Source organism: Eschrichtius robustus, chromosome 2 (genome assembly GCF_028021215.1).
Source record: "Eschrichtius robustus isolate mEscRob2 chromosome 2, mEscRob2.pri, whole genome shotgun sequence".
NCBI lineage: Eukaryota > Metazoa > Chordata > Mammalia > Artiodactyla > Eschrichtiidae > Eschrichtius > Eschrichtius robustus.
In genome coordinates, this window is record NC_090825.1 from 172,477,151 (window position 1) to 172,494,151 (window position 17,001).

Consider the following 17,001-nt stretch of genomic DNA (forward strand, 5'->3'; position numbering starts at 1 on the left):
GCTTTTGCTGCCAACGCTGGCAATGCCACGCTCCTGTCCCTTCTGCTACCTCCTCTTCCTGATCCCTTCTGTGGGTGGCCAACTCTCAATTCTAAATCCTGTGCACCTGCAGAGTGGAATCAGGGTCACATGCTCACCCTCTAGCTGCAAGAGAAGCTGGGAGAGAAGGTCTGGTGTTTTCTTGCACCAAGAGTCTATACGTAGGGGGTTTGGAATACTGTACGCGCCACCTGCAAATAAGTATCGAGTTCAGCGTCACTCATGGTGGGTATGATGGCTTTTTCTTCTTGGTAAGGAGATAAATGTGTCTTTTAAAATAAATTATTTAAAGGAATTTTAAAAACATTTTTCAAATTTAATCTTTATTTTTTATTGGAGTATAGTTGATGTACAATATTGCGTTAGTTTCAGGTGTATAACAAAGTGATTCAGTTATACATATACATATATCTATTCCTTTTCAGATACTTTTCCCATATAGGTTATTACAGAATATTGAGTAGAGTTCTAAAGGATTTTTTTTTTTTTTTAAAGCAAGAGAATGCTGGACATAAAATTCAGGACAGTGGAGACCTTTGGGGTGAGGCAGACAGTGAATATCGATAATGTTCTAATGGTAGAGTCTGATGGTGGGCTAGTGTGTATGCATTTTGCTCCTCTGCTTTGTCAAGTGCATATGTTACATCAGTCAGCATCTTGGATGGAAAGAGACAGCACACTCACAGTGAGTAATTTGGGAAGCGATGAGGACAGGAACGATGGTTAAGGGAAGGGTCGGGGGTAAGGAGCCGTGACGCCCTGCTGGCGACCGTGGGGTCCCATCACCATCTTTAGCTGAAAGGGGCAAAAGGAGGGGGTGGTCCTCAGAAACTTGAGCTGCGGCTGAGATAGAGGGATGCTGCGAATCCACAGTGACCTGCATGGAAGGAGCTTGAGGGACAAACGCCGTGGCCTTTCCCCTCCCACTGGCAGAACCCAACATAACCGGAAGCCAAAGGTGGTGGAAATTGATTGATGTAATCCTGGGGTGAGCCTCCTGGGTAAAGACCTCTTGCACATGTGCATTTCATCTATTCTTTTAAAAAATTAATTCGATTTAAAAATTGACACAGGGAACTCTACTCAGTACTCTGTAATGACCTATATGGGAACAGAATCTAAAAAAGAGTGGATATATGTATATGTATAACTGAATCACCTTGCTGCACACCTGAAACTAACACAACGTTGTAAATCAACTGTACTCCAATAAAAATTAATTAAAAAATCAATATTCAGGTCATGTGAAATAAAATTACTGGGATAGACTCCAAAAAAATAAAAAATAAAAATTGAGATATCATTCATATACCATAAAATTTGCCCTGTTTAAGTGCACAATTCAGTGGGTTTTGGTGGATTCATAAACTTGTGCAACCATCACCACTCTCTACTTTCACATATTCTTTTTCAGGTATTCCAACATTGCTTCAAAAGTCCAGTATGGGAGAGGGGAAGGGAGGAGTTGATTTGAAAAAATATTAAATAGCCCCCATTATCTCTGCAATGACTCAAAGAGACCTCTTCTGAGGGTCCCCGACTCAGTTTCCCTTTTCCTAGAAAAGATCACGAGAGACCCCTAAAGAGCAGCATAGACTGAGTTGGACAGCCCCAGACTCGATTCCTGCCCCTTCCCCTCTGCCCCTGGCAAATGGGACGTTCTGAGTGGCTTCAACTCATAAAACTGCAGAGCAAACATTAATTAAACACTTTGCCCAGAGCTTGGCATTCCAAGGTTTGAACACAAACCACAACAAAAACTGCAAGTGAAATGAAACAGTCCAGAGGACTTTCATTTCAGCACTGTTATTGCTAACCCTGCTTGGCAGAAGATGACATCAGGGGAGTCACCTGCCCAGGGCCACCCACTGTACGAGAGGAAGAGCCAGCATTTATGCCCAGAGTCCATCCACTTCCGAATTCTCAAGAGGAGGGCCAAGAAATTTGGGGACACTGTCTCTGGGGTTTAGATGAGATCCCTACTGATTTAAATTTTTAAAAATTGGGCTAAAATACACATGACACAAAATTTACCGTCTTCACCATTTTTAAGTGTACAGTTCATTAGTGATAAGTACCTTCACATTGTTGTGTAACTGTCACCACCATCCATCTCCAAGAACTCTTTATCTTGCAAAATTGATACTCTGCCCCCATTCAACACTAACTCCCTGTTCCTCCCTCTCCCAGCCCCTGACACCCACCATTCTACTTTGCCTCTATGAATTTGACTCCTCTAGGGACATCATATAAGTGGAATCATACAGTATGTGTCCTTTTTGTGTCTGGCCTCCTTTGCTCGGCATAATGTCCTCAGAGTTCATCCATGTTGTAGCATGTGTCAGAATCTCCTTCCTTTTTAAGGCTGAATAAATATTCCATTGTATGGGTGGATCACATTTTGTTTATCCAGTAACCTGTTGATGGACATTTGGGTTGCTTCCACTTTTTGCCTATTGTGGACAAGGCTGCTCTGAACATGGGTATACAAATATCTCTTCAAGACCCTGTTTTCAATTCTTTCAGGTAATACCCAGGAATGGAATTGCTGAGTCATGTGATAATTCTATTTCACTGTTGGAGGAACTGCCATACTGTTTTCCATAGTGGCTGTACCATTTTACATTCTCACCAACAGTGCACAGGGTTCCAATTTCTCTACATTCTTGTGAACACTTGTTATTTTCTGGGCAATTTTGTTTTTTGATGTAGCCATGCTAATAGGTGTGAGATAGACCCTATTGCTTTTTAATTTTTTATTTAGATGTAAGAAATTGAACTTTATTAAATACAGTGATTGCTAGTGGTTACAAATATATGTTTTGTGAAAAAGTATACATACATTGCCGGTGTATGCACGAACAGATTTTACTGATGGAGTATGTGACCAGAAAAGTCTGGAGACCCCTTAGTCAAACCAGCTTTGGCTGTGTGTATAGGCAGGGAGGAGGGATGGGGATGTTTGGATCATCCCAGAATCCACAGACCAAAGATAACGAAGTCCAGAGGTTGACTGAGGCAGTCTGTCTCATCCTTCAAGGTGCAGCAAAAATGCCCCCTCCTCCAGGAAGCCTCCCTTGCCTTCCCAGACACAACTCCAGCTCTCTGATCTGGGCTCCTCAGCCCAGGGTTCCAGAGTCCCAGAGTCCCCACTCTCTGCCCCAGCCCTGACCGCAGAGGGGTCTGTGTCTAGAGGCTGAGGGCTCTCTGGGGTCCCAGTAATGCCCAGGCACAGAATGGGTCAAGCAGAGTTTGCTGAATGAATGAATGAATGAATGAGTGAAGAGTCTGTATGGCCTGAGATGGATGTGAACCCAAGAGGCTTGGCTCTTCAGGGGTGAGGAGGGTTGGGTGAGGCTCTGCTCACCGGGGCCACACTGGGGTACGGAAGCAGCTGCAGGCCAGACATCGAAGGCCAAGGTTGAGGAGGCGTGGCCAGCGGAAGAGTAGGCGATGGGAGGTTTGCACATACAGGCTGCCGGAAGGGTCCATGGCTTTGAGGGCGATCAGGGGAGTGTAGCGGGTGTTGGTCTGTCTGCGCAGGGGTGGTCTGGCTGAGCCGATGACCTTGACAATTACCTGTGGGGTAGAGCCCTGAGCTTTGGGACCCAAGGAGAGGGAGGTTCTGTCGGGAGGGGCCCCCTCACATACCTGAGCCATGTCCTGGGGCTCTGGGCCCCCCACTCACCTTGGCCACATCCTGTGGGCTCTGTCCCACAGAGTGAAAGAGCTCCCTGGAGGCCGGGAGGTACAAATCCCGAAAATAGCTCAGGGTGTCAGCGTCAGTGCCTGGGAACTCGGCTGTGGAAACCTGCTCCAGGAGCTTCCCTTCAAATTCGGTGGCCACCGGGCCCGGCTCCACCAGGGAGATGCTGGGAACAGGGGTAGGGGGAGAGGGTCTTGAGCGCCAACACACTCGCTGCCCCATTTTGCCCATTACCGTCCATCTTTCCTCTTCACTCCCCTGCTTCTCCCATCATTGTTTCATGCCTCCTTGCTCCCCCACCTCCTCGCTACTCCCCTCCCCTTGTCTGTCCCATCACTGCCTTCATTCCCCTGTCACTGTCCAAGTGTCCGCCTCACAAGATGTTGAACTGCAGCAGCTGGACCGCCAGACTCTCGAAGAATCCCTCCATGGCGAACTTGGAGGCCGCATAGACTTCATTGAACACGACACCTGAGAGGATTACAGGAGGGTGGGCTCTTTGGGGGTCTGGGTGATGGGCTTTGTGGGTCCAGAGGGATGGGGTCTTGGGAGACAGAGCAAAGAGGATTTAGGGATCAGAGCATATCTGGGGCCAGCCTGATGGGTGTATGTGATGGGAGCATATGGGGTCAGGATGAGGTTGTCTTGGGGTGCCAGGTCCCACCTCTTCCTGGCAGTGTTCCATCCACCCTCAGCCCAGGGAACTCTCCTATCCTCTAAACCCTTGGGCCACTTGGGCATGGGATGCCCAAGTCCCCAAGGGTCCCCAAGGGCAAGCGCCATTCACCAGGGTCTTTATTGGTCCCTGTTGAGCAGTGAATGTGTCCCCCTCCCTTCCAAGATCAGGAGGTTCAGCTGGAAGAGGGGCTGAAGGGATGGGGCTGAGTAAATGCAGCTTTTCCATGACAGGGTAACAAGTAGAGTGGATTCCTTAGGGGACTGCTGGGGAGGGGGGCAGATCCGAGGAAATTTCCAGGGAAAGGAAGGGAGTCTAGAGAGGTTCAAGGAGGAAGGGACCGGGAGAAAGGATGGCAAGTAGATGGCCTCCATAGTAGGCCCATAGCAGACATCATTAGTCGATCTCTGTTCTTTTTCCTGCAGAACCTCAGGGTCCCAAATCTAGACATATCTGGAGCCTGGTGGGAGGTGTTTGGGCAAGAAGGAGTCTCAGGAGGAGTGCTGATGGTTCCTTTGAGTTTTGTGGGATGGTTGGAAGGAATTTTTGGAGGTTTCCAGAAGTGGGGTTGATAATGGATGTGGATGGCCTTTGGCAGCATCTATACCACCCCTGTCTATTCCTGTACCATGGTAGACATAGTTAATCTATCCCAGAACTTTTTCCTCCTGAGCTGCAGAATGCTTCTCAATGCAGGCATATTTAGGGAATATGAGCTAAAACCTAGTTGCCAACCTTCCAGTCGGGGGAGGGTCAGAAGCTGGGAGAATTCCCAGGGGTGCATCCCCAGGGCTCACCTTGCAGCCCCATGACACTGCTGACCACCACGATGTGGCCCTGTCGTCTCCTCTTCATGCCAGGAAGTACAGCTTTGACCAGACGGACGGCCCCGAAAAAGTTGGTATCAAAGACGTTCTGCATGGCAGCTAGGCTGAGCCCCTCCAAGGGCCCCACCAGGCCCACTCCAGCATTATTCACTAAGAGGGTAGGGCTGAGGGTTACTTTGAAGTCCCCCAACACTTCTAGTGTCACTCCCCCAGGGACACTCCCTAAATTATCCCACCCCTCCCCCACTCCAAGTTCAGGACTAGTCCAAGGTATCTTGGGCGGACAAATGTGTAGCATTGATAATCTTTAAATATAGTTCAGCATTTGCTATAGGGGACTCTGAGCCCTGGTGGGGAAGAGGGCTGCTGAGAACAGCCTCCACTTTAATGCATGAGCAATTCAGCTCTGACCCCAAATTGCATCAAAACAGCCACACCCTCCTTAGAAGACCGTTTAGGGACCATGAGTTGCTTCTTCATCATGCTCCTTTCCCACAATGACTCATCAAATTAATTTTCCCAACCACATATGGTTTTCTCCATATGTGAGAATTTCTATTCGATAAAATCCACCCTATCCCCAGGTATCAGTATATTTCTTGTATCTCTAATAAACTGAATGGTATCCTGGGCTCTTAGCCAACTGATCTACCCCTTCTGTCCAGGGTCAGAGGTTATTAGGGAAACCAGAGAGCTAGTGCCCAGACACTGGAAAGAACTTGCTGTGATAAGGATCTATGCTTGGGCCAGGGAGGGGGCGAGTGACCCCAGGGGATGCTCAGACTCACCCAACACGTCCACTTCCCCTCCCTGGATGCAGCGGAGACACTGGGCCACTGACTCATCACTGCACACATCCAGCTGGGCCACGGTGAGGGTCTGACCCAGAGCCTCCCCAGCAGCTGCCTCCAGTGTCCCCTTCTTTCCCAGGTCCCTCATGGTGGCCACCACTGGGGACAGAGAACAGAGTTGGAGCAGGCACTAGGTTCCTTTACCCTGTGTGTGGACTTAAATGTTCCTGTGATATTTTGCACGAGTAGTCACAGAGGAATGGAGACCCACAGATTTATACACCTACATTTGCCATACAACCACAAATGAATACTTGTGTACAGATATTTGTATATACTTCCACCCATCCATCCACTCATCTAGCAAACATTTATTGAGCATCTACTACACCTATGCACTATTCTAGCTGCTGAGGCTATTGCATGAAATAAGATAAAGTCCCTGCCTTCATGGAATTCAAAACCAGTAGGTAAGACGATAAAATAAATACAGAACAGATGGCTTGAGAAAAGAAATGCATGCACACCTAAAGTCAACATATGTGCAAATATGCACATGCAAGTATGAATAGCCCCATTTACATCATCAACGTAGGTTCTGATTTATTGAACACCTACTATATGCCAGATAATGTGCTAAACACATTTATAAACACTAACTCTAATCCTTACAAGAATCCTATGATTAGGTCGTTGACTTATTTTCCAAAGATGGCCTCAACATCTTTTATCACACATGCTCTTCTAGAACCTAGCTGCTCACCCATCAGCCCATGAAATCTGATTCCTCTCCCCTTGAATCCTGTGGCTAGTTGGGACTCAATAGACTATGGTAAAGGTAACACTGTGTGGCTTTTGAGATTAGGATGGAAAAGATGTTGCAGTTTCTGCTTTGCTTGCTGGAATACTCACTATAGGCTTCAGCCACCCTATAGCAGCCCAGCTGTCCTGAGGCCACCATGCTGGGAAGAAGCCCAAGCTAGCCCAGATGGAAAGACCACATGCAGGAGCCCTGAGATTACTGGAAGAGAGAGAGATGCCTGCCCAGCCCTGACATGTTCCAGTCTCCTCTGTGAGCCTTTGACCCTGAGCCCGAAGTGCCCAGCTGAGCCCTTCCAAATGCATGACCTTTGTAAACCATGAGAGATAGATGATTGCAGCTGTTTTACGCCATACATTTTGGGGTGATTTGCTTTTAGCAATAGTAATCAGAACACGTAGGTAATATTATTATCCCCATTAACACACTGAGGCTCAACGCAGTGAAGTTTCTTGCCTGGTCCACCCCTAGCAAGTGTGAGAACTGAGATTTCAACCTGGGTTTGTCTGAGTGCTGAGCTCATGCACCTGTACACATGTTTGCACCCCCCCCTCCTCAATGCCTGCACCCACAATCACACACACATTTGCATGTTGTCTGTGAGCCCATGTAATTTTGGGCAAGGACCTTTGGCAGTCGGTGCCTCAGTTTCCTCATTTCTAAGATGGAGCAAATGATAGTGTCCACCTTATCGAGGTGATGTGGGGATTAAATGACTTTCTATATGCAAAACACTTAGATGGAAGCCTGGCACATTGCAAGCAGTCAATAAGCATCATCCTTCAGCAGTGTTAGACATTCATCTGCCAGCCCACAGGGACACACACTGCACAATTACCTCTCTGCACACTGGTACCCAGACTGTCACACCCAAAGCTGTGCATGTCTCTAAGACAGAGGGCAGAGGGCTGGGAGAAGCAACTCTGCCAACTGGGGCAATGCCCTCACCCCTGCATCCTCCTCTTAAGTAACGGCCCTTTGCTTACTTCGACTCCAGTGTGCTCTGGGTCAGAGGTTCCCATGGGTGGGGTGCAGATTGGGGCCATTGATTCCAGAGTGGCAGGGGGCCGAGTCTCTAGACCTAAAGCCCCCTCCTCCTTAAACCCTCAAGGTCAGGGTCACTTAAGAGGCTTATCTTGGAGCGTTAATCTGGGGAGGAGTGGGGGTGGGGACTCTTAGGGAATGACTAAGTGAAACCTCAGAGAAGCCCTCCCCAGCCAGCCCTTCTAAAAATAAATATCACCCACACCCACCCCACTTGCTTTATTTTGCTTCTGACCACTTATCTGCACCAGCCACATAATACAATTTAAAAATCTGTTTGTTGTTTGTTCTCCCTCACCTCCCCCACTACATCACTACCTAGAACAGAGATTTTTGTCTATTTTGTTCGCAGCTGTGTTTCTAGCACCTAGAATCTGGCACCCAATAGGTGCATTAGAAATATTCTTTGGATGAGGGGATGATTCACAGGCAGAGGTGGGAAGGGGGCCTCCGTGTGTCCTGGGTCCTCCCCAAGCCCACAAATGCAGTCGAAGTCATGGACCAGTGGAAATAGTGCTGGGAGAGCTGAGGGTCTTGGGAGGCCACGCCCATCCCTGTCCTCCCCAGCCTCAGCCTGGTCCCCTTACCCTGGTAGCGCTGCCTGGGGTCACGAGCCAGTTGCACTGCGAGCTCCAGGCCAATCCCCGAGGAGCATCCTGAGATCAGTACAGTCCGGGGTGCGTCGGCCATGTTGATCCCTTCCTGGACGCGTGACCTCTGCTGGCCAGCACCTGACTCCCGCCACCCATCATCTATCTGCTCATCTGTCCCCTCCTAAGCACCCCCCACCTGACTCCCTGCAGGATGAAGGGGGCCCTGGGAGCCCCCAATTATGAACTGACTTTGGGCAGGCAGCTGGGGGGAATCCCTTAACTTCAATATAGTCCCTTCCTTTTATCTGTCAAAAATTTCCTCTCGCTGCTACACTCAAAACTGGGGGGCTTTTGTTATGATGATAAATTATCCAGGGCTGGGGGGAGTTTCAGGGAGTGTGGGGAATAAGTGGAGGTGTTCTCTTGCTGTCTCTACTCTGGGCAAAGAATCTGTGATTGGAGGGAGGTGACCAAGAGTGTGGTCCCAGAAGGGTCCGTTCAAAGAGAATGGGCAGAAATGTCAGAACGTGGGATTAGACTCTAGGAAGAACTTCCCAACAGAGCAAGGCAGGGCAGGAACTTTATGAGTCTTTTAACTAGAAAAGTCTTAGTCTCTGATGTCCCTGGAGAGGGAGGAGGAGCAGCTTGGGGAGATCCCCTCTCCTCCCCCCTACTCAGGGCCCCCCTCTCCCCCTCAGGCCAGATGGGGCCCCACCCCCTCCTCCCTAAGGACACAGAGTCTCTTTGTCTGAGGAGCCAGAGGCTGGGAGGGAGACACTGCCGGCTTCTCCCTCTTGGCCTTGGGGCGGGGGGAGTGGGCAGTTCAGGGCCCGGGATATGCCCCTTGGGTTCCTCCTCGCGGAATCTCCTTCAGATCCTGCATGTCTGTGCTTGTTCAATTGCACAGACAGCTCCACCTGACCTGACCCACTGGGGCCTCCTCACATGGGGGGTGGGGGGGGTCCCAGTGGGGTGAGGGGTGGTTCTGCCTCACCCCAGGAATGGCAGGGGTCCACCCCTCGCTGTGGCAATGCCCTGCTTAGGGTAGGGCCATACTCCCTGATTTAATGGGCCATGTGTGAGACTGGAGCTGGGGCATCCATCTGGGGCCTGAGTCAGGGAGAAGAGGGCTGGGGATGGAAGTGGGAGCCTTTATTTGAAGACTAAGAGTTTGGGGGAAAGAAAGAACTGTGAGAACTGTGTTTGGGAATCTGTGGTGAGGGTTTGGGGGTGGGGCTAGGAACCCCATTTTGGAATCTGGGGTGAAGTTTGAGGGGGGGTGAAGATCTCTTATTTAGGGACCTGCAGGGAAAGTATGGAGTGAGGTCGGTACCTCTTATTGTGGGACCAGGCAGGTGGGTGAGAATTTGGCATCAGAATTTGGGGGCCTGGCTGAGACAGAAAGGATCTGGTATAAAGCTGTACCCCCTAATTCCAGGGCCTGGATGGAGGCTGAAGGTTCGAATGGGACTAAGATCTCCTTTGACGGGGCCTGTTAGGAGAAAAGGGTTTGGGCTAAGGCTGGGACCCCGGATTCTAAGGGTGGGTGGGAGTGACCCTCCTCCGACCCTGTGGGGTGAGGCAAGAAAGGCCCAGCTCCCGGCCCAGGGCTCCACCCCTAGCTGGGCAATCAGAGCTCAGCGCAAACTTTCCCAATTCCACCCACCAGCTGTCAGCTACCCTCCCTTCCGCGAGCTCCGCCTGGCCCGGAGCTGGAGCGCAGGGCGAGGCCAGGGCGGGGTCTCGGGCAGTCTCCTGTGGATCCCGAGTGGAGCCGGCCGCCGCGAGAGTGCCCCGAGCCCGTGGAGTCGCCGCGCCCCGCAGCCGCCCCGGCTGGTCCCCCCGCCTTGAGTGTGGGTCCCGCGGGAATGGGGAGTCGCCCGGGCCTGGGCCAGCCGCGGGCCGGCCTCTGCCTGCTCCTGGTGTCTCTGCAGCTTCTCCCCCGGACGCAGGCCGGTGAGCCGGGAGGGAGAAAATAGGACCCGGAGTGCAGGCTCCATCGAGGTCCCCAAAGACGGCGTGGAGTCGGGAGTCGGGGGCGTGCATGGGGGCCGTGCACGTTGCGCGTGGCTACGGTGTGGTATTGGGGGGGCGAGTGTCTGACTCTGGGAGGTTTGTGAGTGTGACAGCTTGGCTGGGGGTGGGGAGTCGGGGAAACGTGTGACCCTGTTTCCTGGTGGGTGCGTGGGAATGAATGCAATTTATAGGTATACATGTGTGTAACAATGTGCATGCGGCCACTTGGAGTGAAACTCTGTGTGTGCTGGGTGTGGGAGGTGACGATGATTGTATGCATCTGGGTGATGGGATGGCCCCTGGGCGAGTATGTGATTGAGTTGTGGGTAGGGGAGTGTGTGTCTGTGTGTGGGGCTGATTTTGAGAATAACCGTGTGTGTGTTATGCGTGTGATTGTGTGTCTCTGGGTGACCCTCTGAGGGCTGTGGTTGTGGTCTGGGAGGCCAAATAATTGCCCATGAGGATGATTCTCAGGGGGACGGTGGATGGTGAGCGGAGACTAGTAGGGGAGAGGGTTGATCTGGGATTCAGAGCTCCCTTTGCGTCTCGCCAGATAGCTTCACCTTATTCCCCCCTCTTTCTCCTCTGCCCCTAATTAGCGCGCGCCCACCTCCTTTCCCCCCCATCTCTGCCCCCCTGCCCCCTCCCCGCGCTCCCCTGAGCCGGGATCAGCACCATGGACAGGGCCTCGGGAGGGCCTTGGTGAGGGGCGAGGCGGGGCGGGGCGCGGGGCGGGGCGGGGCAGAGCACGGGCGGGGTCGGGGGGAGTGGAAGTTGCTCCCCCAAGCTAAGCGAGCCTCGGGTGTTTTTTCTGAGGAATTTCTCAGGGGCCCCCCCCAGGGGTCCCGGGGGCCGCCGGACGGGTGAGTCAGCGCTGACGCACGCCCAGCTGCACGAATCTGGCTGGACGCCGCGCCCCGCCCCGCAGGGTTCTGGGTCGGGGGCGCCCCGGGGTTCGGGAAGGTCGTGGTCCCTCAAGTGGTGATTGAGGGGGGCTTCCCTGGTCTGAGATACCCCAGGTCAGGCCCTCCCCGTAATCCCTCCCTAAGGTGAACTCAGGACCCCAACACACCCACCCCCACTTTCTCACTTTCTCCTTTTCCCTGCAGTCCAGAGAGGTAGCGTGGCTACGGTGCGGTGTGTGCTTACGCGGATAATCCCAAAGTGGCCTATGCCCCACTCCCACGGTCACACATCCACACGGTCGTGCGATCTCAGGCATGCACTCAGAATATAAGGCCCCTGGGACACGAAGAACGTTAAACACCTGGTGCCCAGGCCAAGGCAACCCCATCAGCCACCCGCCACACGGTCACAGCTTTTGTCACCCACCTACACTTTCAAACTCTCACACATGCTTCCACTGGCATCCATGCAATGCAGTCGACGTTCTCAACCAGTCACCCACTCGCTGACTTGGCCACACTCTCACTATAACCACACTCCTCCATCTCGAGTCTGAGCTATTACTATCACAGACTCCCCTTCATCACCTGCAGGACCTCGAGCTCACTGCCAGGACCCCAGGACAAGTCAAAGAACTGCACCTAATCCCTCCATCATAGGCCAAACACTCACAGACATTGACACGCCACAAAGCACACGCTCAGCTAGTCCCCGGTCCATACAGAGTCACACACGTGCTTGCACAGTCTCACGCATGTACACAATCGCACACGTACCTGTTTGCACAGACACTCACACCTAGGCTCTCCTACTCATCTGAGAGGGTCCCAGTCATGTCCCAGCCTGGTCCCTGCCTGCCTTCTTCCACATCCTAGACCCCACCTAGCCTCTCCCTGGGGTCCTGACCAGCACAGGGGAGAATCTGTGGGGGAAGGGTGAGCCGGTTACTTGACAGACTGCCGCCCCCCCTGGCCCTGCAGGCAGGACTCAATGCCTCTTGTGTGTCTCCTTGTCACAAAGCCAGCCATGGAAAGAAAAGGCAGTTGGTTTCTGAAAGGTCCTTACAGAAGGAACACAGATTGAAGCAGGAGACATTTGGGTTAGATGCTGGGAAAGACTTTTAAAATGTTAATGAGCAGTTGGTCAAAGAGAGACCCCTTCCCACAGCATAGAAAGTGGAGTCTGGGTGAAAGGAGAGCCTGGGAGAGCCACACGGGGTGGAATCATGGATCTCAGCCCTCCCCTGGGCCCCCGCCCGGAGAGGGGGCAGCTGGGATGGTCATTCCATGGGGGAGTGACCCTTGTGGTCAGCAGAGCCTGGGAGCCCAGATTTTAGCCCCAGGGGGCTGTAACCCAAATACCTCTTAATAACAGCCCAGCCACAGAACAGGCAATTAGAGATGGGGCCAGTGGGGGCAGCAGGGTTAGGGGGGTGGGTGCCGAGGGAGAGAGAGAGAGATGGAGGGAGTAATCCACACACAGAGATATATATAGAGAGGCACAGAGATAGAGGTATGCAGAGAGAAACAGATGTGAGACCGAGGGAAATACCAAGAGGCAGAGACAGAGAGCTAGAGAGTGAGAGAGAGCTGGGAAGTAAGAGAGGGAGGGAGAGAGAAAGACTGATTCAGAGTTGGACACAGAAAGTGGGACAGAGAGAAGGCAGGGAGGGGGAGAGAAGAAAAAAAGCAGAAGGAGGTTCGGGGCAAGAGAGAGCTGAGGTTGGAACAGGGCTCTGGAGAGTTTGGAGAATGAGGGGTCTGACCCAGGAGGAGCTGGGATGGGGGAACCCTCATCCAAACCCCTGTCTCCCACAAGTCTGGCCCCCCACCCTGGATCCCAATGGTGAAGTCAGTAGAGCCGCCCCCGGGGTGAGGTCATGGCAGAATCTGGCTCCTGCCAAGAGGCTGGGGTCAGGGGGTCAGTGGGACAGTCTGCTGGGGGGAGGGGAGATCAGGCAGGAGTTTGGGGCTCAGGGGAAGACCCCGCCCACCCTTGCCCAAGCCATGTGGTTCCACTTAACACTGGCCAGGCTGCACGGGGTGGGGCTGGTAGGACGGCCTGGGTTAGGATCTGACTGGACCAGTCCCTTCCTTTGTTGGGATGAGAGGGAGGGGGTCAGGAGGTTATCAGAGAGAGGTGATCAGAGGATAAGGTCAGAGAGGGTGATAAAATGGGGAGGTCCACAGGTCAGATGGAAGAAACTGCAATAGGAAGAGGGAAGAGGTCAGGTGGTAGTCAGAGGGAGGTGGTCAGGGTCAGGCAGAGGAAGGTCAGAGGGGGTGGCCAGAAGAAATCAGTGGGGATCAGAGAAAGAATGGTCAGAGGGAGGAAATGCAAAGGGGTAGTGGTCAGAGGGAGGAGGTCATGGGTGATGAAGGTCAAGGAGGAGGTCAGAGGGAAGCAGTCAGGGGAGGTGGTGGTCAGAGGGAGGTCATGGGTGATGGTGGTCAAGGAGGAGGTCAGAGGGAGGAGAGCCCAGGGAAGAGGTGGGGAGAACACACGCAAGGAGCCCCTTCTCTCTAAGCAGGTTTCCCCTGGCAAGGGGGCTTCAGGCCTGGGAAGCAGCCCCAGGGAGCTGGTGCGGGGGAGTGTGGAGAGGGGGGCAGTTTGGCTCTGGGGCTCAGGCCAGGAAGCTTTGATTCATCCCAGAACTAGGTCAGCTTTTTTTTTTTTCTCACCAAAAACCAAGGGAAAAAAACAGGAGTCAACAGGCTGATGAGGCTGTAACAGCTGTGGAGTGGTGGGGGGGGGGTATGTGTCCCAGGCCTGCTCCTTCCCCCTGAGCCACAAACATAGCCGGGGTGGGGGGTGGGGTGGGGGCTGAGTCCCCCAAACCCGAGCCACTCACGCAGAGTGCTGGGCTTGTTGTAACTGCCCCGCACCCTGGCTTCTTTCCGTAGCAGACCCTGTGGATGTGCTGAAGGCCCTGGGCGTGCGGGGGGGCCAGGCTGGGCTCCCCGAGGGTCCCGGCCTCTGCCCCCAGAGGGTCCCGCAGGGCGACCGGGCATTCGGGGTGGGCAAGGCCAGCGCGCTAGGTGTCCCCACGTGGGAGCTCTTTCAAGGTGAGTCAGGGTGAGAGGGGCTGTGGTTCATCCCGGGAGCATGGGTCACAGTCGGGCCGTCTGAGCTGCCCCTTTCCCTCTGCCCTCCCAGCTGGGCACTTTCCCGAGAACTTCTCCGTGCTGATCACTCTGCGGGGCCGGCCAGCCAACCACTCCGTCCTTTTATCCGTCTACAATGAGGGCGGTGTCCGGCAGCTGGGCCTGGCGTTGGGGCCGGCTCTGGACCTCCTAGGTGACTCCTTCAGCCCCCTCCCCCAGCAGGTCAACCTCACGGATGGCAGGTGAATATGGGGGGGGGGGGAGTGGGAGTCCCAGGAGAGGTGAGATGAGAGCACGCCCCCACTGAGACTGTCCCCTTGCAGGTGGCACCGTGTGGCGGTCAGTGTGGATGGTGGGACGGTGACCCTGGTGGCTGACTGTGAACCTCAGCCCCCCGTATTGAGCCAGGGACCTCGACTCATCAGCACAGCTGGACTTACGGTGCTGGGGACCCAGGACCTCGGGGAGGAGACTTTTGAGGTAGCGCTTCAGTGATGGGGGAAACTGAGGCAGAAGGCAGGAGGGAGATTTGTCCACAGCCTGAATCTGGAGAAGAGAACGGAGAAGGGAACTATCCAGCTTCAACTTAGCGCCAGGAAGCTGAGGAAGGGAGCGCCAGGCATCCTGGTGCATCTTTGTGGCATGCGCCTGTGAGACTGTAAAGCCGTGAATTGATCATTTGCGATGGTGCATACTTGGCTCATGGTGGGAGGATAAGGTTGTGACGTGTGGTGGCGCTGTTGCTTGTGATGGTGTGTGATGCCAGCAAGGCATGGAGTCGTGTGGCTCTGTGACAGATGTGTTTTCGATGTGGTGGTTGTTATGTGTGCCACGACAGTCCAGGGACCTCATCATCTTGTTTCCCTCCTTATAGTACCTTGAAGGGCACCTGGCACACAGTAGGTGTCACCATGTGCCGCGAGCGAAGGAACAAATGTGCCTCTGATGGGACAGATGTTGTGGGGTGTGGCTTGTGGTTGTGGTTTGGTGTCACCCTGATAGAATCTTCCTCCTCTCAGTGTTTTGGGGCAGAGGGATTTCTGGGGCTATGGTGGGGCTAACCCCTCCCTATACTTAGCATGCTTTGGGTGGAAAAACAGCAGACCTTGATGCTTGGAATGGGGGTCGGAGTCAGCCTGCAGACCCCTTCCCCGACCCCCGTTCTCTCCCCAGGGAGATATTCAGGAGCTGCTGATAAGCTCAGACCCTCAGGCTGCCTTCCGAGCCTGTGAGCAGTACCTTCCTGGCTGTGACGACCTGGCTCCTACAGCCACAGGGGTGAGTAAGGGGCTTGTCCTGAGGTCGCTGGCTGAGTCATCCCTGGCTCCAGGTCTCAGGAATGAATGAATTCTGAGCCCTATCCAGGGGGCTGAGTGACCCCTACCCTTAAACTGTTCTTAGGCATGAATGACCTTGACTTCAGGTCACATAACTGACCCTTGGCCCCTCATCATATGATTTACCTTGACCCCAGGTCCCAGGGCTGAGTGAGCCCTGGCTTTAAAACATAGGACCAATGGACCATGTGCAAGCATGACCCCAGGTGATCTGAGTGATGGGGCCTCCACTCAGGGAATCTGGACCCGACTGGAGTCCTCTTCCCAGGTACCCCAGGGGGAGCCAGAAACCCCTCCCCCTCGGCGGAAGGGGAAGGGAAAAGGGAAGAAGAAAGGGCGAGGTCGTAAGGGGAAGGGCAGGAAGAAGAAGAACAAGGAAATTTTGGCCCTGAGTCCACCTCCTGTCTCCCTGGAGAACCAGGTAAGGGGTCTGCGATCTCTCCCCTCTGTTCTTTGACCGCCCTGCTTCTGACCTCTGATCCCCACTGATCCCTTGTGCCTCGTCCAAGGTCTCTGCCTCTTGTCTTCAATAACTGACCTTTGACTTCTCTCAGCTGACCGATCACGGTCGGGGGGTCTGGTCCTGTCTTAGGTACTCTTTCATATCTCCCTCCCAACTTCCAGTTCTGCGCGGGGACTAGAGAGAGGGGGCACACCCAGTTGAGTACCTTATTATTAGGGGGCTCTTGATGAGGGCTACTGTTTAAGGGGAGCCACTAGCTGGGGGTGAATGATGGGTTCGTTAGTTAGTGTGTCATTGTTTGGGGTTGACTGGTTGGGGTCATGGGTGAGGGTTATTCATTGGGGGTCGCTAACTTGGGGGACACTATTTGGCCTCCCTGATAGAGATTGCTGGTTAGGGGGGATCATTGTAGAGAGATACTGACTGAGGTTGATGTTTGGGGGTTTCCTAGTTGGAGGTCACTGTTAGAGGTCATTGATGGAGGCCGCCGTTTGTGTTATTGGTGTCTGTAGTTTAGGGTTAATGGTGTGGGGCTCATTGCTGAGGATCACTAGTTGGGCAAGTCACCAGTGGGGTGTCACTGATTAGAAGGCACTAGTGGAGTCACCAGTTGGGGTCACTAGTTGGGGGAGTGCCTTTCAGGGGATCATGGATGAGATAGTTAGTTTGGGAGTCCCTG

At 53.3% G+C, this 17,001-nt stretch overlaps 2 protein-coding genes across 2 annotated transcripts in view; one reads left to right on the top strand and one right to left on the bottom strand.

Moving 5' to 3' along the window:
* Nucleotides 1-3,402: 3,402 nt before the first annotated feature.
* RDH8 (retinol dehydrogenase 8) lies at nucleotides 3,403-8,593 on the bottom strand. The gene is made up of 6 exons (XM_068534893.1): nucleotides 8,491-8,593; nucleotides 6,037-6,198; nucleotides 5,219-5,398; nucleotides 4,123-4,216; nucleotides 3,728-3,911; nucleotides 3,403-3,618 (listed from the first exon to the last, which is right to left on the bottom strand). The coding sequence occupies exons 1-6, from the start codon at nucleotides 8,591-8,593 to the stop codon at nucleotides 3,403-3,405; spliced, it is 939 nt and encodes a 312-aa protein (XP_068390994.1).
* Nucleotides 8,594-10,268: 1,675 nt separating this feature from the next.
* The window catches only part of COL5A3 (collagen type V alpha 3 chain), a 37,178-nt gene continuing 30,445 nt past the window's right edge, over nucleotides 10,269-17,001 (top strand). The window contains exons 1-6 of the mRNA XM_068534894.1: nucleotides 10,269-10,452; nucleotides 14,322-14,483; nucleotides 14,575-14,764; nucleotides 14,846-15,002; nucleotides 15,696-15,800; nucleotides 16,128-16,280. Of these exons, the coding sequence (XP_068390995.1) occupies nucleotides 10,365-10,452; nucleotides 14,322-14,483; nucleotides 14,575-14,764; nucleotides 14,846-15,002; nucleotides 15,696-15,800; nucleotides 16,128-16,280 (855 nt within the window). The 5' untranslated portion in view covers nucleotides 10,269-10,364. The remainder of the gene's footprint in view (nucleotides 10,453-14,321; nucleotides 14,484-14,574; nucleotides 14,765-14,845; nucleotides 15,003-15,695; nucleotides 15,801-16,127; nucleotides 16,281-17,001) is intronic.